Source organism: Opisthocomus hoazin, chromosome 1, assembly GCF_030867145.1.
Source record: "Opisthocomus hoazin isolate bOpiHoa1 chromosome 1, bOpiHoa1.hap1, whole genome shotgun sequence".
Taxonomy (NCBI): domain Eukaryota; kingdom Metazoa; phylum Chordata; class Aves; order Opisthocomiformes; family Opisthocomidae; genus Opisthocomus; species Opisthocomus hoazin.
The window spans coordinates 77,013,516-77,040,017 of record NC_134414.1 but is presented as its reverse complement, the minus strand read 5'-3'; the positions used below and the strand labels follow the sequence as shown (position 1 = coordinate 77,040,017).

Sequence of the window (26,502 nt, the reverse complement as noted above, 5' to 3'; positions counted from 1 at the left end):
TTTTCAGTAACTCACAACAGTCTCCAATACTGGAAATAGTGTCCTATACACAGTACACATCATTACTCTTCCTCCTTCAAGTTCTCTAATGAGGAGGGCTGAGAAACTCTAGACCATTTCTGCCACAAAACGTAGCGGTCGTTGCCCTTTGCTACCCTGTATCATGTGGGAGGGCTGCAGCTGTGGGACACCAGCATTTCCAAACAGTCGAGCTTCCATGTAAGGCATAAATGATAAATCCATATCCCCTGTCGGAGGTATTCTCTTTTTCCTTGCAAAGATAACACAGAAAATTTAAGCAATGTGCTAACACTGCGAGAGCCACGTGTTCATTTCTGTGGCAGCGAACACCATGCACACACACTCCTCTCCTGCCAACCTTCGCATCCTGCGGAGCCCATGATCTCAGTTCCATCATTCTCTGCTGGGACCCAGATCAGCTGTCCCGAACCAAGGCTTCCTCGCGGCTGTCACTGATTACCCAGACCTGTCACATGAAGCCTTTCTGGCCAGCCAGCTAGCTCAGTCACACCGCTGATAAGCTGACCACGTAGCTTGTCATGTGGACGACTCTCACGGTGTGAAAGGTGATGTTATTGAAAAACTCAGTCCAACACAAACAGAAGTGCGTGAGTGACACGAAACACATGAGTATTTTTGCTAGCTGCCACTGGACTATTTACTTACTTCAGGGTATCGCTGCTTCGCTCATTCACAGCTCACGCAGATACTTGAGAACAAGAAATCTTCGGCTCCGTCCACCAAAAGCTGCTTGGACAGCTGCCTTCCCTGCTTTAAGTGATCTATTAAAAGTCTAAATTGACTCTTATTGTTGCCTTAATACTTTACAGGCAGTCCCTCCCAGGCCTCCTAACCCAAAACTCACCATCGATCTTGTGATGTGGGAAATTGACAATTAGTTCGATTTTGCTATAGCTTTAGTTTAATTTTGTTATATAATTTTGCATCTATGTTAAGGTAAGAGTTAAACACTGTTATTTAGTTTAGTTCTGTTCTTTGTAACCTTGCTAACAAAGACTGCTGTGGCGCAAATGTAGTTAACAAGGACTGCTTGCGAGACAAACGAAGAAAAACAAGGACTGTTGTGGCTCAAATGTAGCTCACAAGGACTACTCGGAGACCAACAAAGAGAAACAAGGACTGATAACCAGAACTTTGTTGTTTGTAAGAAGCAACTCTCTAGCTGAAACTGATTCTATGGTTTGGGACTCAGCCAACACAGACAACTCAGGAATTTTTGAGCCAAAGGTGAAAGCACACAGCGAGGAAGACTACGAGCCTTCATCCAGAAGACCCCCAAAGACGACCACCAGACGACACTGAGCAAGTGCTAAAGGGGGGTGGAGTATGATAATGAATTCCTAGAAATAATTACAATAGTCCAGCCTACTTAGATAAGCTTTGTAATAAATAGGTGCATGCTTCGTGACTCGGTGTGCAAGTTAGGAGGAGCGATCCCCCTTGCACCTGGCGCCGCAATAAACATACCTGCTTTATAACTCTCTGAGTTGTGAAGTTTGATTCTGCACGTCACCTGTGGCTGCTTACAATATCAGGGGAAAGGATCGGATTGTCCCAGATCAACCTTTTCCATTCAATTTTCCCTGCAGCTGTGCGCTAAATGCGTGCACGCACCCAGGAGAGGCAGTGCAGCAGCACCTCTGCTTGCAAACATGTCTCTGCCTACAGATGTGGGGCTCCGCTGCTTCTCACGGCCCGCTGCTCAGCTCCCCAAACCCACCACGGCTCCGGTGGACAAAGGGAAAAAGTTGTTTGCCCTTTAGGACCTTGAGTGCAACTGGCCAGTCCCATGAGGGCAAACCAGCTCATGCCTGGCACAGCCTGCGTTTTGATGTCCTAACCGTGATCAGACGTGGACGGACAAGGCATGGTTACACAGAAACGCAAAGTACGATCCCTTCTGCCTGACATGGAGGCGGACTGAAGCTCAGACAGGCTGCGTAGCTTGTCAGCCATCATGAACGGGACTTGTCTACGCTGCCAAACGGATGTTAGTGTTGAGGTGCTTTGCCTATCACCAGTGCAAGGTGGTAAATCAGAAAGGTTTATCACAGCCTGTACTTAACAGTTCAGGTCTGGATGACACGTATGTATTAGCCGGGCGCTGAGCGCAAGCTAGGGAGCTGGACTCTTCACAGGACTGATCGGCTGGGACGAGCAGGCTTGCCAGCACAGCCACACGGCTGCCAGGCTGAGCGGGTTCAGCTCTCCCTCTGCCCCACACGCCTGTGCTGGGGTTCGTACGGGCAGAGCTAGCAGCATCTGCCTGTGTCCTCCGGCGTAAATACACAGAAAGGAGAACAGACCGCAGCTGCGAGACAAGGATGTCTCCTGAGTACCACCCAAGCACCGCAATGAGTGACCTATCTTTCCCCTATTACAACAAGAGCGGAAATTCAGTGGTGGTACAACACTTTCCTCTAAGTGTTCAAAACTCTTCAGCAGACCCACTTGGCCTGCGCTACAGCACAGAGAAATAAAAGCAGCTAGGGGAATAAAAGTGCCCTAGGACCGCTGTAAATCTTTACTTCTTGGAAAATCTTATCTCGCACATGAATATGAGCTGTGAGTAAATTTAATGAGTGGATTAAGTGCTGTGCGGTCTCCCTCATGGTGGGCTTTTCAGCCTAAAAAGAACAAAAGAATAATAATGAGTGTTGTGTTTGGGTATGATTACAAACAGCTGTAATTTACAGCTGGACATTCTCCATTGCAAATGCATCCAGCAAGCAAGTGCTGCTGGGTTGGTGGAACAGACTGCAAAAAATTAGCTTTTAACTTCAGCCTCAAGGTCAGAGTTCCGGGACCATGGGAGTCAATAACAAAATCTATTTAGCTCAGCGGGATTAAGCAGGTTTAAGACCTGGCTTAACCACACTGCTTACTGTTAAATAACAACAGAACACACCGAATATTTTAGTTACAGACATTTTTCTTCATTTGAAAGCTATTCAGGCAGTGGATATGAGAGTCAGACAGTTGAAGATATGCTAGCACTATACCATTAAGGTATATGAGTTAAGTTCTTGCTCTGCTCTGTCCCAGAAACTGAGCAATCTTTATAGTTAGACCACTTTACTGAAGAGCACAATAAAATTAAAACCAAGCTGTGCTTTATAAACACTGAGGGTTTTTCATGAGAGAATGAAAAGCTAATGGGGCCAGTGCATCTTTCCTGACAAAATATGCATGTGCAGAGCAACCTGTCTTCTGGAAGCAGAAAAGCTGCTTCAGTCAAGCTTCTGGGTCACTAATCTTTGTGTTTGCACATAAATCTGCTGGGGGTTACCGTGTCACTCTGAAAACAAGACTGAGTGCAATACACTAACGAAATCAATGCCTACAGGTTTAAAAACTCTCTTTATTTTGTGGGTTTTTTTTCCTCTTTCAGTTTAGCTAACTGTTGCCTTTTTAACAGAAACTGAAAGCAAAAACTGCAGCAAGAACTGCTGGAGAATATTTAAAAAAAAATAATGGGCAAAATTACTGAGAGCTTTATTTAAGCTGCCATCTCCCTTGGTGCTGGGAAGTGCTGGTGTGTGACCAGGAGCTCTTAGTTGCTACTGGGACACAAGTAATGAGCAGCAGTATCGTAGGCATTCTCACTTTAGCCAAGACTAGACAGAAACTGCCATCACAGTGTGGGTTTTTGGCTCCCTGTCCTCCCCTTCACTCACTGTAGTCTCCGGGCATGCTTTTAGGGGCAGAGAGGGGAATATCTGATCATAAACACTAAATCCAAGGTGCGACGGGCAACATTTCAGCCCTTCCACCCTGAGGATGAGGGCAGCCTGCACCCAGCTCCCTCACCACCCCCGACGAGGTAGGGCCCATCTATCCATCCCCATCATTTTTCTTTCCAGGGGGGACGGAAAGCACACTGCAGATTTTGGGGCTTGTTAACTGCCTCCAGGGGCAGTTCCTCGTTCAGCCCAGGAGAAGGATGCCGACAAAAAAAACTCCACGTCTTCTTTGGTCACAGTTTTATCCCCACCGAGTGCAAAAGCCACTTTGCCGCGGGGGCAAGCCTGCACACCTCCAGGGAGAGGGGCATAATGCTGACTCTGACTCCTCTTTCTTCTTGCATTCGTCCCAGTTACAGCAAATACTTGTGTGCCCTACAACCGTGCCAGCGATTTCCCCCGCATCCCATACATTTCACTCGGGAATTTTCTTCCTTTTGGGGGGGGGGGGGAAGTTCTACAGAAAATGGTGTTTGTAAACTTGGGGGGGAAGGTCAATAATTTTGGCCGTCTTAGCCTCCGAGCAGAGAGAAATGTTATTCATCCATGCACAACATATAATTCAGCCTAAGTGACAGGCTCTGCTCTGGAGAAATCCTGGCCTAAGCTGGCTTCCAGAGTCAATTACCGCTTATTCCCAGGGAGGCGGGGGGCAGGGGGCCAGACGGAGCAGAGGGGGCTGCCAACAAGGCATGGGGAAATTTACTCTGTGTCAGCCTGCATGACACAGTACCTCATTTGTGGATAAATGTAAATCTGCTGGTTCTTTTTCACAGGCACTAAAATGTACAGTCTCTCCTCCCCCTTCCCTCCCCCCGTTCCCAAAACTGGAAAAGAAATCAGGACTGTCTCAGAAAGCTACCTTATATTTCAATCAATCCTCTTTCATAAAAGTCATTTAAGGTAAATACCTGTGCAGACCTACAGCCCAACTATAACATTTACCATGGCCCAAATCCTGAATTCCTCATTCGGGCAAGTTTCCCACTGAAGTTAATGGATTTTTGCTTGAAAAAGAGCTGAGTAAAACCTGAATGCTGTCTAAGGATTTGGTCCCCTGCTTATCTGCCTGGAGCACTGCAGCAGTTCCAGAAGAACTGAAAAAATGAATTAAATTCCTCCAAAATGTCAATTCCTCAAAACTTCAGGGGTAAAAAAGGGCATTGTTTTTCTGCCTGAAACATACAGAGAATCTCATCAAAAGAAGAGTAATTCCCAGGGAAAGGATTTGGAAAAAGTCAAAAGAGAACATCTCGGAATAAATGAAGTACTTATTGCTGAAAAATGAGCTCAGATATATCTCAGCAAACTCTAAAGCTCAGAATTTACTGCATCATTCATGCCTTCTCCAGTAAGTTTCTTATCTCTCGTTTGGTATCACAACAAGGGATTCTGCATACTCTGTATGAAATACAACAAGACTGTGATTTTTGCAGTAATAAACTCTACACATGCATGACAAATCCAAGCATGCAAAATGTTTAACATCCCAGTTCACAGATACTTTGGGGACAAAATCCGATTATGAGTTATATGCCACAATAAATAGGGCTCAACGTTTCATAAAGCAATTTATAGTTCATAAAAATGACAAAATGTACCTGTCAGATAGAACGCGGAGAGCAGATCTCTGTGCTGCCTGCTGGAAGAAAGGGCAGAGATGTTTATTTTATATTCTGACTTGAAAATTACGAGCACAATCAACACTTTAAAAAATGCGTTACACACATTTTTGTCACGTGTCCAAAATGTTAAAGTACGAGCAAAGTAGCAGAGAGTCTATAGTCAAATGGACATTCCAGCCCCGTAAATGTAAGAACACTTTGTTAAGTAAAGTACGCCATAAACCAGAAGATTGTCGAAGCACCGCACGGTATTTGAGGTCTGAACTACTCTATTTAGATGATTTTTTTCTGTGGATCCCTGAAAACTCGGCAGGGCTCGGTTCTCTGCCTTCCCCTCTCCCCGCTTCCGCACTCCCACTCCCTCTCCTTTACCATGAGTCTCCTCCCACTCTTCCACAGAAACAAACATCACATCTTTGGTTCCTTTCGCGATGAAGCCTGTAGCTATAATTATAAATTTTGCAAAGCTTGCCAGAGCTGCTGCAGACTTCTCATAAGCGCTGCCATGTTAATCCGCTGGCAAATTTTGACTACACAGTACAGGATTGACCTGTTGCTGGTTTGCTCCTCAGTTTTTGCCTAGTACAACTCTTTGGATGGGGTGGGGAAGCATGGTGCTTGTTCTTGTGTTAACCAGCAGGTCTGGGAATAGAAATCGTAGCCTCTCAAGTTTAATAGGACTCCCAAGCCTATCCCTGAGCTAGTTTGCCACTTTATTATTATTATTCTTTCCCCTCCTTCAATCACTTCAAGTGGTGTGATTCACGGCTTCGGCATAGTAACCAGCTGCTAAGCAAAGAAGAAATCCATAATGTTTTGAAAACCTGCTTTAAGACTCCATTCTCCTTGGAGCTGCCCAGAGCATCCCCTTCCCAGCCAAACCTGTCCAGGCTGTGCCTCACCTGGCATGGAAGGGACACACAAAGGTAAGCAGTGCACAGAGCCAAGGGGTAGAGAATTAAATGCTGATGTTCTCTCTGCAATTATCAGTAAAAATGCTTTTGAAACCATTCTCCCTGGCTTCTCAGGCTGCAGAGGACTGCATCCCTATCCCTGAACAAGCCCCATGGCTTGCAGGCATCCCGTTCAGAACTGGAGAGCATGGAGCACGGAACCTTTCTGGCTAGTCAACATGTTGCCAACAGGCTGCAAAGCAAAACTTGATAAAACCTGACTTGCAGTTGCAGTTGCGGAGAATTTCACAGAAAGGTATGAAAAGATCCCCTGAGTGGATCCCTGCAGATCTGACAGTAGTGCAGAAATGCTTTGGGAAGGGTTTCTACTCGATTTTGGAGAATGATTTCTGCTCAGGGAAATTTCTGGAATAACCTGGGCCTCCTGGGTTCCCTGGGAAGAAGTAGTTTGCTGTATATCACATACCAAATTGTCGGGAGACAAGGGCTATGCTGCGTCCCCTGAGGCTTTTCCTCAGCCTTGACTTCCTGCAGTGGGAGAGGGAGTGTGCCCGTGGCATGAACACGCTGGTGTTAGTGTTAGGAGCAGAACACGGTGGTTTTCACTGTCTCCGGTAGCTCATCCTATTTGCACACTTTGGATACAACCCTGTCCACACCATCCAGGTCACTGGGTACAGGACAGGCCTTAATGGGAGCAACCACTCTCCAGTTCAGCGGCCTGGCACTGTTTTTACTCTCTCCTCTGCAGGGGACTCATTATGACAATTTAATCCCACTTCCTGTACACAAATGCAGGAGAGACCCAAAATGCATGTTTTATGGGTTAATCTCTTCTTTAATGCTGTGGGCCAGCACAAGTCCATCTCCTCCCATGTCTAATCACTGTCACTAGCAGGAACCTATGTCCATTTTGAGTTTCAAACTGCCCAGCTTCAGTGCTGACCCCTGGGCTGTGTTATGCCTTTGCCTCCAAAACTCAGGAGCTTCCTCCTCTTCGTATCAGAGCCCTTTTCCATGGCCAAATTGCATAGACATCATTCAGGTCATCCCTCCTTCCTCTCTCCTGTCAGCAGCCATGGCTAGTCTTGCCCTCACAAGCAGCCACTACGAGGCAGCGCTGTTTAAGCCACTTTTAATGTTTCTCATTCTTGGGTCAGGCCACCACAGGTGCTCATGAGGTTGTGCAATGCAACCGGTTGGAAAACTGATCCAGCTGAAAAACAACACTTTTCCATCTGTTTTTTTTTCTTTTTCTTTTTTCCCCAGGTCATTCACAAACTGGATCTCTCCTCTGAGATGCTTCCCCAGGGCGAGGGTGCCACACGGCAGGGCACAACGTGAGAATGGGAACAGGACTGTGGGGCAGCGGGCAGCGGCAAGCCTCGCCGCTGAGATAAGGGCATGTCTGCCAGTTAGGTTGCTTCCACCTGACATTGCTTTCCCTCCCTTCTGGGGAGCTGCAGAGCACTCCTGGAACAAGGTACGTGGTGGCTGCAATAGCCAGAGGGCACCGAAGGAGACAGGCTGCTCTGTAGCCACACGCCTCATGTACCTTACAAAGAGCTCAAGAAGGCAAACATGGACTTTGGTGACACTAAAAGCCCCTAACATGGGGATGTGGGGTACATTTCACTCTTGTATTTCCCTAAAATCCCTGATTTTGAGAGAGGGAGAAGAGCTGGCTACTTTCTCTTTCAGTCTCGATGAAAGCTGCCCTCAGGAGGGACAAGGAAAGGACTCTCGTCAGTGCTAACCAAGCCAGGCCATGTGATGTGGGACTGCAGCCTCAAGTGCCAATCTCCAGTTTCCATCTTGGTACATCTAGTTGTTGACAGCTTTGAAAAGGTGATCCGTTCTGGGCAAGAAAGTGGGTTCAGATGACAGGCAGGGCAGCAGAGAGAAATGTACAAGTGCTTTTCAGTGAGATCATTCTACATTTTTAATTAGCTTCTCATTTTAAGTCCTTTAATAAACATCCTCCTTCACCAGGGCGCAATGCAGATTGCATGGGGCACCTCACTCTTTGCTTGGTGGTTGAATGTTCTGTAAATGAGACTATTGATTTCTTTCTTACATGGTTTGAAAATACAGCCATGTTTGACTGCATATTTGTGTGACCCCCTGAGTTGGTAATGGCCCCATTTCTAAATGATGGGGGAATAAGATCCAGTCGCAAGTTTATTCTTCCTCCCTGGAGAAACAGATCTATTGCCTGCAATGAAAGGCAGTTAGCAACTATCCAGCAATTTTAATTCTAGCCTATATTGCTCCCCTCTCCTGCAGAAAGTGAGCTCCTGTAATTAAAAGTAGTTAGCAGTTCCCCAGAAAGTATAAATACTTGCAGCCACTAATTACAGTCTGCTTTCTTGTTCCTCTGCTAGAGGATCGGGCTGCTCAACTTAGGGGGAAATATCTGCCCTTGCTTCTCGCTAACAGTTTTTCTGTGACCCCATTCAAACTCATTCATAAATCCCCACGGAGGGTCATGACCCATAGTTTGAGAAACTCCCCACTAGAGAAACAGCTTTGTGTGATTTATTATGTTTCTAATATGCCAGTAGTATCTATGCAACAATGCAAGCAAAAGGGTGGTACTTAGTATCATATACTGCCTGCACGACTATTCTTTTAATAGGCTGATTTTGATTGTGCTATTTAATTTGCATTTTATTTTACATCATTAACAACTTTACTGAGGCCAACTCATCATCCATCAAGAAAGATGAGAATATGTTCTACAGTCTTTATTATTCCTCAAAGTAAGTGACTATGCTGGTTATAGAAACTAGGGATAAGAAATAATCTTGAATTTTGATATTGATGACAGAATTTAAAGATCTCCAAGACTTACTACTACAAAGTGCTTTATGGGAAGCTTAGTATTCTCTTGATAAGTGATTGAGTTACACTTCAATGTGTTCACCAGTAATGAGTACAATCCCGAATCTGCAGTTCTTGGAATCAGTGGGGTTATTGATGGAGGAAGGTTCTCCTTGATATGAACACAGATACTGGAGGCCAACCCACCACATAACTTTAATGCTGAGGAGGAAGCCGGGCAGGGCAAAAAACTCAATCACTTAGGTGACTCAGGTACCTGAGCCTGAGAAACCAGCCACAGTAAATGAGATGAATTACTCCTTTTCACTACATCAAGTGTTGTAAATTACAGGATGCTGGCTGGTTAGACTTCTTTGTACCCCACCTGAGCTGGTTATAGATACATTTATGGCAGAGTGTCATTGATGTGCCTACAGTTCATTAATCATTCATGAAAGAGTCTAGCTGTACCCCAAGACTACTGGGACAAAACAAGTTTTCAGCCAGCAGTAATCATGTTCAAGTTCTCAATCTCCAGAGATTGCATCTCCTTTCTCCATCCTTTATTGCAATGAGCCAGAGCTTGGGAACATAATCAGCAGATATTCAGGTTTCAGTGTGTGTTAAACGAGCTACCAAAATTACTTGAAGTGTCACAAGTTGCAATCTGTTGTTGAAGGGAAATCAAAGAGGAAATTAAATACTTTCATTGTAATTGGGACTGAGCAGCGAGCTAGTTCATTGTAATTGGGACTGAGCAGCAAGCAGAACAGGTTGAATACAGCTATTGAGCTGGAGATACAGGAGCGTTAAGAGTGGTCCCCAGAAATCTCTCCTTTTTTCTTCTTCTTTTTTTTTTCTTTTCTTTTTTAATCTGGTTGGAGCGGAATTGTTTTATAAACTGCTCGGCTTGCAGGCATTTTTGGGTAAGAAGCGAATGAGAACTACTGCAGAATGTTCTGCTGGGCTTGGAAGGGTGTCTTGGAGGCACTGCAGGCTGACTGTGGATACATTTTCCTACTCCTCACTGGCGGCACACTTTGGCAAATAAAAGCCAATAAATTCTCCATTGGCAGATTCAGACATTTTGTTTTCCGTTTTTCCTGTCCTGTGGATTAATCGCCGTTATCGCGAGAGAGCTCGGTTACGGCAGTTATATGGAGTTACACCAGTTATGCCAGAGACTTCACTGAGATGGTACAGGTGTACGCAAGGTGAGAATTTGAACCATTTCTTCGGTGACAGTGTAACAATACATACTCCCTGTGCATGAATAAATTGCATTGCTTCCAGAGCACCTTGCTGGTCTTCCTCAGGTGGTAGGGGTTACCCTGGAACCGCGCAGTGAGCCATTTCTGCTCTAAGTGAGCATCTCCCACACTAGCAACCACCCAGACTGCTGGAGGCCACCCTGTACTGGACTGCAGTGACCGAGCTGTAGATGCACTTTTTCCAAGCCAGGGTTAAGGAAAGATGTCATTACTATATACTGCCATTTGGGAACCAGACCAGAACAAATACTTACATATCTGTCTTTTTTTCATGTTTCACTCCTCATACGTCTTCCATGTAGATTCTGTTTTAATTTCCTAATGTTTTGTTTGTTTTTAGCTTAAATGCAGTTTATTCCTCAACTAGTGAAGCCAGGAAGAAAATTTTGTGAAGGGCACAACCTGAGTACATGCCATAACTTGGGCCGCAGGACTCTCCAGAGCATTTTTTTGCTTCAGATCTGGGAAGTGTTGTGGACCTAGGGCAAAACTTCTGGATAATGCTCTTATGGCGAACCCACCTCCGTCCAACTACATGCATGAGTTTTCACCTTCCGTGTTATGACTTGAGTTTAGTCCAGCTCTGTTTATAGGCATCTTCTTGCGATGGAAGTTATACCTTTGCCTGTGAGTCGGAGCTGCCTTCCAGCCTCACAGCTCTGCTCCCTGCGCAGGTGTTTCACAGACTGCGCTGAAGCCATCCACCAGCCCTGCATAAGCCAAGCTCTCAGTTCATCGCATGGATGTCTTTCACTCCAAGGCATGATTTCCACACGTGTTAGGCATCCTTCTCCCTCGTCTTGAAATCCTCTTCAGTTCTTAGTGTTCTCCTTGAAGAGTGCAGAGCTGCACAGTGTTGCGATGATGCTCTCATCAGGGCTCCAAACAGAGGTAGCGAAACCCTCTCGCACCTACAGACTCGCCCTGTTTAAATGCCTGTGAGTGTGCTGTGGCCACAAGAAGCTGCTCCAGGAGCTCAGGTCAGGCAATTTATCATAAATGATTCCTAATGTGCCTTCTCTCACTGCATTATTCTGTACTCCTCGCTGCTCCTAGGGGCTTTGTTTGAGGATTGCTTTCCAGTGTAGGTTTCCGAGAGATTTAAAATCACTTGTAAACTGCAGCTTGAGTGTTTCTCTGTAAATTTGCAATACAAATGTGTGAATGTGATTTTCACTGTCCGGTTGAAATTTATTTAAGATTTACAGGCTGTAAGACTTAAAAGGGTTTCCCTTCCTTCGCCTTTTGGAGTCGGTTATCATCAGAGCTACATCTTTTAAGAAATTATAAAACTCTTTCTGGATTTCATGATTTTTCCAGGCCTTTCAACACCTCAGTATTCATTTTTCACCCTGGAGTTTTATTATTATATTTCTGGAATACATTGTTCTTTCTCCTCTGCTTTGCCCATTAATCCTTTTTAATCTTCAGGGGCAGCACAGTTTAGTGACTCAAACATGGCACCTGGGAGTGAAAGACTCAAGCACTAATCCTGGCTTTGCAGCTGACTTGCCATGTGGCTTCAAACAAGCGACGTCTCAGTCTCCCTGTCAATTCTACCGAGATAATAATTCTTGCTTAGCTCTACCTAAATACCTCTCAGGGGCATTGTATTAAGTAGTTAATACTTGTTAAGAGATTTGGATCTCCAAATTACTGTATAATCAGCATGGTTATTAACCATACAGAGAATTTTATATATCTGTAAACGTTGAGTCTTCTGTCCTGCATCTGTTCAGATTTTTCTTGCAGTCTGGCCCCCAACAGCCACACCGGATTTCAGTGCAGATGAGTTAACTTTAATCTTTTTCAGTGGAGATGAGCAGAAGGAAAGTCCTTGGTACTTTACCTTAAGAAAATGGTTAATTTTCAGTGACACTGGAGGAAGGTCTCAGTCATTGCAAACGAAGCAGTAGCCACCTGGGAAAACCTCCTCTGCCTCCACAGAAGCAGCCTCCTTATCCAGAAAAAGGTAACTCGGTTGAAGTGCTGCTTACACAGGATATCGCAGGCAAAAAATGTCAGTGCTGTGCCATAGGCTTTACAAGATTTACCGGGAAGCCTGAAAGCTCAGAAATTAAAGTAGACTTTTTCTAAAAGCCCATATATGTGAAAATAGGGGAAATACAAGCCTGAATTCCCCAAATGGTGGTAAGTCTGCTCAGGGAGGTGCTATGTCAATCAACTACGATGCATTTGCTACTACCCAAGTATCTGCTTGGATTGTGGTAGGAAATAAAAGGAAGATGGGGGATAACATCCTAAGCTGACTGAAATCAGTGGCTAAACTCCTGCTGACTTCAAAGAAGAGAGATTTCATCCTAGGTGCGGGAGAAATTGTAGCAATGGTTCCCCAGTCCCTTTTCCTTAATTGCGATTTTTGATGGATTGGCCGCTGGCTCTTTTTGCTTGTTTATCATTGTGTTCCATTATAGCTGCTACTCCCTTTATAATGTCCTTTTTTTCCCAGTTTATTTTCTTCATTCATTTCTTTTTTATTCCCTTAATTCCTCTCCCTTTTCATGTTCTTTTTGCTTTCTGGCATGCTCTCAGCTGCCTCTTTCTCCATTTCTGCTGTCATACATCTCTGTGTGCCGACCTCCTTCACACAGCTCCTCGTGTTGACACTAGCCCAACCTGAGCTGAATGGCCAAGGGGAGCGAAGTGAGCTTGGCTTTCTGCCTTGCAGAGAGCACCAAGCAGCTCCTAAGGAGGCTGGGAGTCTCTGTTTGTGTGCACGCACTTGTGAGAGAGACACGAGAGGGGTATTTTCTCCTCTTACAGCCCTTAATAGCTGTAATATTAGAAATGACACTAATTTGTGCTCTAAATTATTTGTAACTGACGGTTATTTAACCGTTCTCCTACAGGCACGCTGAAGTGAGTTTGCCTGAAGGCAAACAGGCGCTTTGTGGCCATGCTTGAGCGGAGTGAAGGCTCAGGCTGGCTTCAGCGAGGGCTCTCTGCGGCAGGAGGAGTTGACGGGCTCACGAGAGAAAGGGACAAGGGAAAACCAGCCTGGAGACCTGGGACCTAATCCATCTTTGCTCCCCAGATCAGCTGGCACTGCTGAATGGATTGCATTAGGATATGTTCCCACGCCAGACAAAACAGACGTTTGTACAGTAATTCCAGTTCACAAGGGGGGTAAAAACCTAACCAAAGATTTCAAGAAGATGGGGTTAAGGAAGTTGCAGTAGATACAGAGAGAAATTGTTAGACTTGGAAAAAGGTGATACCAGCAGAAAAGAGCAGGCTCTGGAGATTTACCAGAGCTAAAACTTAAACATGGCATCCACATGAAGAGACAAGGAAGATGCCCTTATATTTTAAATTTCTTTTCCAGTCTATTTTTAGAGGTTTGCTATTGAGGAGCACGGAGATCAGAGTGCCATGTTTGAATTTCCCCAAATTTTGTGCACATCCAAGAGCCAAGCTGATCTCTAACCTTTTTCACTGTCATTCATGGTGGTGACATTCAGATTTAGAGCTTGATTCCTGCCTGCCAGTGCATGACAGACATTGAATCTGATTTTGTAAGATAGGCAGTGATGTGAGCCAAGTTTGGCAGGACAAGACTGAGCTCTTATTTTGTTTCATCTGACAGTTTCAGTGAGGCAATCTTGGTCTTCTTGTCATGCCTTGTGGAAGTGCAAATTTAGATGTCATAGAGATTTAAAAATCGGAGCTGGCAAACCACAAAAAAAGCTTGGCTCATCTGGCTTAAATCTTACTCTGGATTTTAGTTAAGTTGGATACCAAAAGGATCACTTCCCTAATACACAGGAAATAACGGACTCACCGGAGTTAAGAAAGGCTGGTACAGTGCCTATTCCTCCAGTCTAAAAACGCACTCATGTTATAGTGACAGAGGGCTGAGCAGAGCATTTGGATTAAGTACAAAACCACCTGAAGTTCCAGCCATTCCTTAACCCAAAACTAAATTATTCCACTTTTGCTTATCTCTGCTTTGTGCAGTTTTGGTTGCAGTCAGACTTGCACATGGCCAGACTTCATGAAATATGGTTCCTGTGCTCAGTGGAGCGAGAAACTTCACATCAGAAAGATTTTCCCCCCCCTCCCCAAGTTTATCAGGGCACTTTTTGAGAGAGAAATTCATTTGCAGCAATGATGCAGGCTCTGTGCTTTTTTTTTTTTTTCCCAGGGCTGAGTGTTCTCATTTCCTTTTTCACTCATTTTCCTTTCTGATCAAGCATCAAGTATTACAGTGATGAAGAGGTGAAAAAAAGGGAGCATGACACTAAAATGACTTAATGTGGTTAAAATATTTGGACATGGCATATGTGAACGCAATTAGCACTGCCTAAAAATAGTTCTAATGATGAACAGGGCTATGCAGTGGCGTGTTATAAATTGCCCAATATAACTCGTCTCTCTAGATGTACCTGACTCTGTGCTCTGCTCGGCTGATCTTTGACTTCAGAAAGCACCGTCCTAACAGAAGAGGTCTCATGGAAAGGAAGCTTGTAGCCACTTTGCCCCTTTTTCAATTTGTTTCAAAATTCATTACAGAATGCTTCAAATTAGCTGGAACATTAACATTGCATATGCAGAAGTAGAGCTTATATAGACTCTACTAAAAATTATTCCTTCTAAAAGAAGGTGTATGCATGACCGTTTCATTTCAGGATAATTTTTATCTTTTTGTTGATTGTCTGTATCCAAAAGTGAGACAGAAAAGCCTTACCCATTGTTAGAAAGATTGTCTTTAAATACATTCTTTCCCTCTTGTTTCTGGCTACCATTACAGAAATGAAGCATGAATTTATGACTTTAAAAAGAACCCCATTTCCTAATGCTATTTACGCTGGGACATGGCCACACCAGTCGCCATTGGCCACACAGATGGACTTTTGTCCTGTTGCAACGACAGGATGGATTTGGATGGTCCTAAATTCCTGTGCCGCAGACAATCCTGACAGAAAGATGCATTTCCAGCACTGAACCCTGGCATCCCTCAGTGCATACATGACAAGGAGGAAACCCACCAGAGCCGTGGGTGCAACTCAAATTAGCCTCAAGCTTTCCGGCTCAGCCACTGCCAGGGTAATACTGGAGCATGGACAGGACCCCTAGGGCCAGCAGCACACCCGGGCTGTCCCTGGGCTGCCGTGGGCAGGCAGCAGCCCCGTGACCCCCGGGAAGGTGCCAGGCTGGGTGGGCTGCCATCGCCCTATGGGGCTCTGGGTGGCAAGCCAGACCAAGCTGCCAAGACTATTATTTTACTGCGCTGAAGCTGCTCCTGGTGAACATTCTCGAGGCTGCTCTTCCCCTGAGGTCTCCTGTGAAGGGACCTGGTTTTCTGTTTGCCTTGGCTTGCCTGTGAAGGAGCCGGTTTCACTCACAGGGCTCAGACCCCACAGGGCCACCCTGTCCCCATCCCTTCTTAAGGAGGGCAGTGGCTTGCAGGCAGTCGCTGCCTTCCCTCTGCCTTTGGTGCAGGGCGCTCGAGTGAAATTAACGACCCCGAGAGGATTGTTTGCTGCCTCCCTGCGCGCTGTACGCGGAGGCTGTCTTCAGCCCCCACATTTACCTGCTGCCGTGGGGGCATAGTCACAATTATTTAAAAAAAAAAAAAATACTGTGGGTCTTTCCTTTCAAGACACATCAGGGCTGGAGTGTGGAGCCATGTCCCTGGGACTGTGTTCTGATTGCTTCTTCAACTTCTGTTTATACAATTTTAGAAAATTTTGGCAGGAATCAAGAGCACATACCAGGGTGTTGGCTTTTATGAATCCCATGGGATGTGAAAGTCAAGCTGACTGGATGAACTTTGGTTACATATTCCAGACAAGCACAATGACTCTATTTATTCAGACTTGGCAGCCAGAATGCAGATTGACTCTGTGGGTAATAAATTTTCACAGCCACAAAACTTCAGCAGCAACCAACCTGATCCCGCGCAGAAAAAAATGCATGCAAGGAAGCAGACTTGGGTTGCAAAAATATGTTAGATTATTATTCCATGTATGCGTACCAGTCAGTTAATTTATTTGGGTATTGATTGACACGAATTGCACAAATGATGCCAGGGATCTTTTTCCCCTTAAAGGAACTACTTTCTATTACAAAATTTTCATATTGTAAAAGGATTGGAGGGGGGGAAGAGAATTGTTCATATTACAATTGACAATCTCCTTTTAATATTTCACCCAAGGCTGATTTAAGTTATCCGGTGACCTCTACAGAGAAGAGCAGGGTATTATAATGGGGACTGTTTCATGTGCTATGCCACACTTCAAGGAACCAAAAGGCAATAACCACTACAATTCAGTACTCCTAACAATCTTCAGTACAATTTTGACATCTTCATGCTACAAAGCTTCAGATGCTTTCTGGGAGAGACGGTGATGAAATTCTTACTCTATGTGTTATAAATCAAAATGAATCTGCTCTTTAACTTGCAGATTTATGTTAACTACCTTGGTATCTGTTAATTGCATGCTCTTCAGATATTGATTGGGGATTAAAAAGTATATTTTCTTAAATCTGTGTGATGTAAAATATGCCAACAGGAAATTTCCCCTCTGCATATTAGATCCTATGATCACTGCCTGTAAAATTAAAATGATCAGTTTAAATGGATAAACTATGCTCATTAAAGAGGAAAAATACATTTATGTAATTAAAATTAAGAGACTAATATGTGTGGATAATGTAATTACTGTGGGCGCACACACACTCAGCTCAAACCCAGCCTCTGTTGCCTCTCCTGGGTCTGTGAATCTCAGCGCCTTAATTGCTGACGTGAAGGGAAGGGTTGGGAATGCCTTGCCCGCTGCGGGTCCCGAAGCTCTTAATCATGTCTCCGTCTTGCATTTGGCCTCCCTCACCCACGGCTCACATTCCCTGCGTCAGTCGCAGCCCTCCACAAGCCAGCCCTGGGAGCACAGGAGCACCTGTCCCCCGTCCTCGTGCCGCTTCAGAAACTTCCCATTCGCGCCTCAGCGACTCCAGACGCAAACGCAAAATCTCCTCCGAGCTTTTCAAAGTCTTTCCCCTAAGCTTCCCCGTTTAGAAATTAGCAAAATGAAAAGCTTCTCGGTTCTTGTACAGCTCAGCTTCAGCTCTTTGAGAAATTGGACTACTACAAGGAGTCTGGTTGCTAAAAGGTTAATTTATTACATACGGAATATCTGGGAATCATTCATGTACTATTCCTGTCCCTTCATCTGTGATTTCTTTCTTTCCTGTTCCCGAGCTCAGGAGGAAACCTGAGATTAAAGAGCCTCAGAATTAGGAAGTAAGAGGAAACAGGTCATCTCCCTGACATTCAGACACAGATCCACGTCGTAATCTGCACATTTATTGGCAGAGGGGGTCTGTGCTATTCTTTTTTGGGCCTATTTCCTGCCAGGTAGATGGGAACGTAGTGGTCTGTTTATCGAGCAGGCATATTAATTTAGGATTGTTCGTTAAGCAAACCTGCAGGTCTCAGCTGAGGTTCTGCAAAGCATTTCATACAGCAGGAGACAGCCCGTGCCTCCAGGAGATTTTTATCTGTACACTGAAGTTAGAAAAAAATGTGACCAGGAAAGAGGACCAAATCACTAAGTAAGTGCTGAAGGTTGCTCACGCTAGGGCCCGTGATGATTAGAAGTGAGTAACGGGATCTCAGCTCTGCTCTTTGCTGCGCGGGTGGCAAACTCTCTCCTGGCTCTGCAGAGCTTGTCCGAGCACTGAGGCAAAAAACGCAGGCTGTATCAGCTGTACCTTAAAGCTCGGGTTACTGAGCGAAGACCTTGCATAGCACACAGAACACTAGCAATCCAAGTGCATGAAAGATATTAATAGCTGTCAGTGGTAGTGCAAAACTGGAGGTACCATGTGTGCATGCCCAAATGGCAGTAATTTTCCACCATCCCTTCTCCGCCTAGATCTACTAACGTTCTTTTATTTCCTGCACGATATACATTTTCACATGTCTTTTTCTGCTTTTTATGAAGCAGAACTGGATTTCAGCGCTCAGGCTCTACCACCCTGTTCCACAGCGACATCCATTACGCAGGATCCCATCTCCCTTCCTATCTGAAGGACAAGCCACCTCTCTGACCGCTAGCTCTCCCCTCCCCTACCATCCAGCCCCTCGCTGCAACCACCACGGCATCTTGGTGTGCTATTGTTATTCTTCAGACATTCCTTCTGTCCCTCACTTGACTTTGCCCTATGCTGTCTATGCGCTGTATTTTAAACTATCTAGACAAGCAGAAAGAGTAATTAAATGTGAAGTGTTTCAGGATGAAATGCATTAAACAAAAAGAAATTGTATAAATATGTAAATAATTGAATCTATATGCTGCATCTTCTTAACACCAAGAAGCTTTGCTCAAAATAGATGAAATAATCATTTAGTATAAATATTAAAAGGTTTTGATTTACCCATTGTTCGGAGTATATTGCAAAATATAACTCTCTTAACAAGCATGAAAGAAAACCCTGGAAGAGCTTCATGCCTACATACCTAGAATCATTTGTCTAAAATCCTGAATTTCCAAAGTCTAGATAGCCCCAGTTACTCTTGATGGAAATAATCACATTTGAAACCCATGTTACATCCAGGTCTGCATTCATCTGTGAGATGCAACCAGGGGAACTACTGCCCTCATATGCTCTGGTGGAGGCACAGGACATTCATCTTAGTGCAAGAAGGAAGGGAAGTGGCTCTTGCCTTCTCATCCCCAACCAAATCATCCATATCAGAATATTGAGGAGCAGAGAGCATGCAATAGCACCACTTGGCAATGAGGGACTCAACTGGCCATGGGAAAGCCAAGATCCAGTCCTATTCTACTGAGTCATTATTTAGGTGAAACACAGCAATGCTTTATGGAAAAATTGGAACACACCTCCCCACACCAACAAAACCCATCTCTCCTGACACATGGAAGACTTTGGGTGATGTATCTGCTCCCGGTCAGGTAGTTTAGGGTCACCGAAACCCAGGGAAGTGCCTTTACTGGAAACCCAGGGAAGTGCCTTTATTGCTGTGTTATGGTGTGAACCAAGCGTACAGCCAAGGCTTTCTCTTAACTGTCGTTGGCTTTCTTAGCAGGCACGGGCCACGCAGAGACAGGACCGAAAACACTCAGAGGAGAGGCGCGGGCTGGGGGGATGCCGACGAGGCTCAAGGCAGGTAACAGGTAAGCAGCCCAGCGGCTAATCCCCAGGGCCAGCTTGTGCTGGCAGGGTTTGCCTGAACCCTTAATCCAGAATTCCTGTTTCTACCCTCCTTGGCTGCTCTCTAAAACAAAACAAAATCAAATCAGAAGTAGACTGATACAAAAACCTTCTGGGTCACATCAGGGTAATAAATCACGAGCACTGCAGACTGCTCCCCACCAATACAGCAGTTAGCACACGTGGGCTGGCTCGGAGCAGCAACATCTGTTACTCCAGTTACAGTACTGCCATGTATTTTGATAACCTTCATGTATGTTTTGAAAAAGCATTAGCAAAATATTTTCAGTAGCTCAGTCTCGACATGAAGCATGCTACAAGCGACATGTTAGTTGTCTGGCTCTTACCTGGTCATTCTCTTCTTCGTCGCTGCTTAATTTGAGGTCATCTTCTAACATTCTGGAAAGTAAGCAGTAGAATAAATTATAATTTACCAAAATGCTTTAGATCCAGTATTTTCTCTGAGCTACTGTAAACATTTAATAATTTAAATAAAAAGAAAATACATTTTACACAGTAACCCTGTAGATATGACACTTTCTTTGTAATTTTTTCCTATCCAGTTGCTATCAACTAACTTCTTAATTCATTTCCTACTACTGCTGCCTAAGGCAAAATGTTTACTGGAGTAATAATGGATTTTGCAAAGATTCTTGTTATTACAATCACCAACAAACAATTTTTATACGCTAAAAATAATATTTTTGATGCTGACAGGTCAGTAGTCTCTCTGAAAGGAAAATTTTGCTCCTTTTGGCATTGAGATTACAGAACAGAAGTAGGTATTTACACTGGCAGTACTGCAGCACATAATAAGATTCAATGATGTTTCCCAAAGGCCATTTTTTCTTTATTGCATGTTTGATGTAAAATTGACATTGACTGAAACAATTAAAACTAAAATACGTTGTCTCAGTGCACAAGAGTATCCACAAGGATTTCACTGTCATACAAACATACAAAATAATCCATCTTTTCTAATGGGGATTTCATCCTCCCTTCCCATATCCTTTCCTCAACTTGCTTAAACTGGCTCACAAAGAAGAGGAGTTTGTTTCTACCTCCATGTAATTTTTCTACAAGCAAGGGTTAAGTAGTCAGCAGTTAAAGGAGATGAAGAGGTGCAAAGATTTCCCCCAGTGCTTGAAAGGTCTTCAAGAATGGGATCTATTATTAAAAAAATACCTCAGCAATAATAATAATAATAATATAGAAAGTTGCTAATTTTTCTTGCATTCTGGGAAAAGAGAATCTGTAATTTCATCTTGACTCCAGAAGAAAGCTTGGTGAGCAATTCAGACACATCCTGTGACGTGGGTGGTCCCTGGAGTGTAAATATATCAAGAAGACATATGCAGTAATTTCAAACCACCTCCTTGTACTTGTGCCTAGATCTTCCAAGAGCGTGCCTGAAAAGCGTGACTCTTACATGGGCAACATGGTGTGCCGTGTCTTAAAAGAGCACCAAGCCTAACCCCCCTCTCCTCAGCTCCCCGCCACACGTACAGTGCCTGCCTGCTGCTGCCGTCACAGCTGCTTCCCTATTTCCCCACGGCACCTTTTGGGGAAGGTAGGCGTGTAAGAACAGGATCGGGGGTCAGAGCAGAAACTCCCACTAGTTCATCTCTTAAAGACTCCTGTGTTGCTTTTTTCTCCACATTTCCTTCTACTTGCGCCAAGAGTTTTCCTCTGTAAAACCAACACATCAAATTCAGCAAAATCTCACTGCAATGCAGACACCTCAAAGATATAGGACACCCATCGAGTTAGAGGGACTTGACAATCTCACAGCAAGACTTGCCCATGTTTTATCTGGAAATATGTCCACAGGCAGGGAAAAGCTCGCTCTGCCATCTCCAGAGTCAGCAAAAACTCCGATGGCCGTATCGATGCAGCCACCGGGCAAGCTAACAAGCCCTGCTGAGAAGAGGCAAAGCTTCCTGTAAACATTGCAAGATCCACATTAGCTTTGGATCCCACCACTTACAGGGATCCAAACAATCTTATAATTGCTCATTTTTTTAGTTAGATCAGTTTAGGGCATCCCTGAGAAAATAGTGCTTGAAAATAGAAAGCTCAGATCTGGGACTGGGCACTGTGTAACTAAGTGTGACAAAATCTGCACCGATGGTGATTTAATCAGAGAGGCATGTGCTTATTGTGGGAAAAGCAAAGCAGCCAGGGTGTCACTGCCTGCTCTCCCTTGAGTGCATGAATTTCTGCTAGTGAGGTTGTAGTTAAGTTACATTACTTAAGATTCAGCAGTTTACCTCTTCTCCTAAATGGAAGTCAGAAAATCAGAAGTGTATCATGAAATGTTCTAGGTAGCTCTATGCATTTATTAGTGTCCTGGCTTTTTGTATCAACACAAATAATGTGTACTGTGATTAGAAGAAACTACGATGCTTCAAAGCCTTCAGGGTATGTGGAGGTGTGAGTGGAGCTAAGATAAGGTGCCAGGAGTGCAAGCAGGAACCATTCACACAAAAGGAATGAGAAACCGCAGCGCTGGCCCATCAACCTCTCCTTGCGCGTATGTTTTAGCCCGTCTTTATTTTCCCTGTCTGTTTTTCATTTCACAAGCGCTGCTCTCCAAGAAAAGCACTGCCTGCCCAGGACTTGTGGCCCCTTCTGGAACTACCATCAGCGTACAAACAATCTCCTAATGCTGGCGATAGGAAAAACCAGGTCATCATAAAATGCTTGCTTGTTTGCTTTTTTTCCCCTAGAGTGGGATCTAGCTCGCCTGATCCACGTATTTGTCACAAGCACGTATCAGGTTAAGACAGCTTGCCATTGTAGAGGTCTACCTTGTAAAGGCAGGAGCCGTTTTCCTACTCTGCAGGTAAAACCTCCTCACCTAAAAGTCTTCACTGGTTCCCAGACTGCCTTCACTGTCGGGTGAGGCCCTCAGCCCTGATCTACAAAGCCACAAACAGAGCAGGACACACTGTCACCCTGGACTTCAGCTTCACCCACCAACAGTCCTGGAGAGCGAGGCTCTTTGGACATCAGGCAGCTCCCAGAGCCCAGGCTGAAGCACATTCTGGGTGAGGAGGAGGTATTTGTGTTAGAAGGACTCCAATTTGCAGTAAGCATCTTAAAGAAGCTAGATCGATTTTTAGTCTGGACACTTTGCTTTTGAGGAACACTCCTCCTTGACAACTCATCTCCATCATGACAATGATGATGGTTAAAAAAAAAAGTCCATAACTGGAGCAGCAGACACCACTTGAAGAGAGGGAGTAGAGAAGAGAAATACTTTAAGCTTACAAGAGGCATTACATTAATTTGTAATTTATCTGAAAAGCACTTTGGCATAGATTCAGCACAGAATAAGCTTTGGTGCACCCTGTGTTAGCAGAGCACTTCAGATCATGTTTAAATCAACTCCTGCTTGGGATGGAATTTCTTTACGTATTCTGGCAAACTAGTACAAGGATGGACAGACAAACACATACAAGCTCATGTGCAAACACAGCCTTTTCAATTACAGCTATTTGCTCTAACACCTTTTCCAGAATACGCAACATCCAGGCCAGTGACATCATCCATAGGCTCAAAGATTTTTCAAAATGGATTTGGCTTTGATGTAAAAAGATAAGTAAATGTAATTTTGTAAACAAAAGCTAGAAAAATGAAGCGGCGCTCAAAGCAGCTCTAAAAAACACACACCACCACTTAGGGCTCCTGCACTTGAAAAGAGTGCGTATAGTCAGGAAGTCACTTTGCAGAACCTAATTACACATTTTTAGTGAAATCTCCGCGAGGTCACGGAGGCAGTGAAGGGTGAGAGGCTCGGGCCGTAGCACTCTAATTAATGCATTTGTTCCTTTCTCCACAAAGAATGTGACAGGTAGAGATGTAATCAACGGAAATGAGGATGAGTTTGGGACATTGAGATAGCCCTCAGCAGGCCAGCTGGTTTCTTTCTCCAGTAATCAATTAAGGGGTGCTGGGCCATTCAGTTACAGTGGGAAAGGAAGGGGGTGAGGGGCTACTTACAGGTAAAGAAAAATAGACAGGAAGTCTTCTAGAGTGCATCAGTATCCAGTATCTGCCGATATCCATGTGACCATGTGTCCAAATCTCCTACACAGCTTATTGGAAAGCCTGACGACCTCTTTCATGCGGGGGCTGCTCACTGCCTTGGTTCTGTGGGCTACCAGGGTGGGGTGACCATCTGGGGCACTACAGAGGGACCCTGCAGGAATCCTGCTCATCCCAGCATGTCAAAGGGCTAGGAGACGCTCCTGGTCAAAAGTAGCTGGGATTTGGGATGGGAGGCCATTGCAGGCTGCCCGGGAACCCCACGTTGCTCAAAGGGAATGGTCAAGTCGAGACTTACAGCTTCACTGTTTTGTCTGTCTTTTTTCTTGATTTGTTGTTGCTGGAAAGTCGTCTCAAGCAAGGGTTATCTTCAGCCTTAGCCAGAGTCCAGGGGGTAGCAGCAGGACATCTAGTTTCCCCTCCAGGAAGTAACATCAAAGTAACATCAAGATTCAAGTGTGAGTGTAGAAGCAGGGCCCAGGTCGGAGATTTTTGGGTTTGAAAGAGCTGGAGGAGAAGGAGCTGCTGGGGAAGGATATGTTTATGGTGCGGTGTCTGGGGAAGGCAGTCTTCAACAGCCACTTGGGAGTCAGTTGCAACTTTTAACACCTGGAGCCAGTCTGAGACCCTTCCAGCATAGCCCTATTTCAGAGGATATACATTTTCTTCCAGGGTAAAGACACAACCCCACCCAGAAGTTAAACTTCATGTCTGCTGCTGCGCATGGAAGAAGCAGCAGACATCACACCTTGGGTCTTACTTTAACCTCTGATACATTTCAAATTCCTTGGCCTAATGAATTCTTTCCTTTCCCCTGCAAATTACTCGACAAAAAAGCATCTGTGGTTTTGTTTTGCTATTAGATAGATTCCCTTTTGGCATGCAAATCAAAGGACAAGAGAAGAGGCCCTGAAGATTTTCAAGAGAGGTTACCAAAATGAGGGGCAAAACCCTCCTTGTGTCCCTCTGGTGGTCCAAACTACTATATGAGATACGGTCTTCATGATAATTTTGATAATGAGAACAAAAAAAGACCAAGATGGGAAAGGAAAAATATTGATAGTAATTAAATCATTAACACTAATGCTTTAGGAGAGAACATGCCAACAGTTTGCAAGCCTGGGGCACAAATGTATGTATGTTGCAATTGTTATTTAAATAAATTCAGAAGTCACCATCTTTGCAATTTGCAAAAGATCTCATGAATGTGTTAATCTGATCAAGTATATTGTTCCATTTTAATGCTAGGCAGCATCTCAGTCAGAATACTGTGTTTATTAAGGACCTTTGTGATTTCTGCTCGCTGTGTAGGAAAGGAGTTTCAGCAGTGGAAAAATACTTCGATTTTAGCTGAAGAGGAACCCCACAAAGAGAAGAGTTGTGCTGAAATATGAAAATCAGATAACTAAGTGCTCATTTGAGTTCATGCCACCACAATATTTCATCTGAATGAGACTGTTTTTGGAAAATTATCTTATTTTTTAATTCATAATATTGACAATTTCTTTTCTTTCCCATAAATGCATAGTGACCTTTCAAGAACTGGACATCAGTTTCAATATCACCAGAAACTCCGAAAGAAAACAGATATTGTTCTAAGTAGCAGTATGCTAGAAGGGTCTCAAACTGGCTCCAAATGTTTAAAGTCACAGCTGATGCGCTGACATAGAGAGAAGAAAAGTATTGCTTCATGTTGCAGGAAAACAAAACAAAACCTTCATAGGGGCACAACTCTGTGCAAGACCTTTAACTCTTGTTTCCAGCACGATGAGAGAGAACACCAGGTGGGAATCTACCATTTCTATCCAGACTGTGCCCTTATGTTCCTGGGATTATTTCAGCTATGAGCACTCACGTACGTAATATCACTTAAGTGCCAATAAGATAAATGTACATTCAGTTTTTGGTTGCTTTCTAAAAGAGAAATGGAAGTGAAGATATGCCTGGTAACAAGCACGGATAATTCGCAAGAAACAGATGAACACGTTACCTTCCTTAAAAAAAAAAAAGGGAACAAAAAAGGAAAGCTAATGTTGTTGCTATTACCTTGGTTACCTGCACATAACAGATGGCCAGTTATATCTGCTACTTACCTACAGCCAAAAGAGGTATTTCAAATAGCTTTGTTTACTAATCCAAAAATATAGGAGTAGCTGTTCTTATACAGTAGTAAATTTCAATTAATTAGATTCTGATTGCTGAAATTACTTTTCACTTCAGTGCTATAACTGATGCAAATGTTTCACTTCAAAAAAGCTCATGCATTTATATTATCCGAAAAGTGTGGTATTTATTTGTGTTTTATACAAAATCAAGTCAAAAGCTTATGGGTTGAGGTAAACAAGTAGATCGAGAGGGTATTTATAAATACTGTAACAGAGCTTTCAGCAGGCTTGTACTACCTCTGGAAGCACTGCTTGCAACATCTAAAATTCATGCTGAATATACAACGTTTAAGTTGTAAAAACCCTCAGCAAACAGTTTGTGCAAGTTCTGCTACACAGAAACATGTAGGAAAGCACGATTATACAGAATACCGTCAAATCTAATTAAAAACAGAGGAAGAAGGCCAGTAAAATCAGGCTGGTGAAATATTAATGTACTTAACGCTGGAATGAAGCATATATATCAATGTGAGATTTAATTCCAGAGTGTAGAATTTAAATGCCTGGAAAACAGACTCAGTCTATAGAAATAGAATTAGCAATTCCAATAAAAAATAGATGCTCTGAAGGAAAAATTTTCTGTCCTTGGCTTGAATCCATCTAGACTGGTCTACACCGCTCTCCAAAACCATTTAAACCAGCTAAATGCTCTGCTAAATTCCCATTACACT

General features: G+C 44.0%; 1 protein-coding gene across 3 annotated transcripts in view; it reads right to left on the bottom strand.

Moving 5' to 3' along the window:
- The window catches only part of AFF3 (ALF transcription elongation factor 3), a 341,137-nt gene that overhangs the window by 82,784 nt on the left and 231,851 nt on the right, over positions 1-26,502 (bottom strand). For 2 of the 3 annotated variants that reach the window (XM_075426755.1, XM_075426776.1), the window contains exons 8-9: positions 19,964-20,015; positions 5,387-5,427 (exon numbers count right to left, since the gene is read on the bottom strand). In XM_075426755.1, the coding sequence (XP_075282870.1) occupies positions 5,387-5,427; positions 19,964-20,015 (93 nt within the window). The remainder of the gene's footprint in view (positions 1-5,386; positions 5,428-19,963; positions 20,016-26,502) is intronic. The other variant, XM_075426765.1, reaches the window with a different exon arrangement.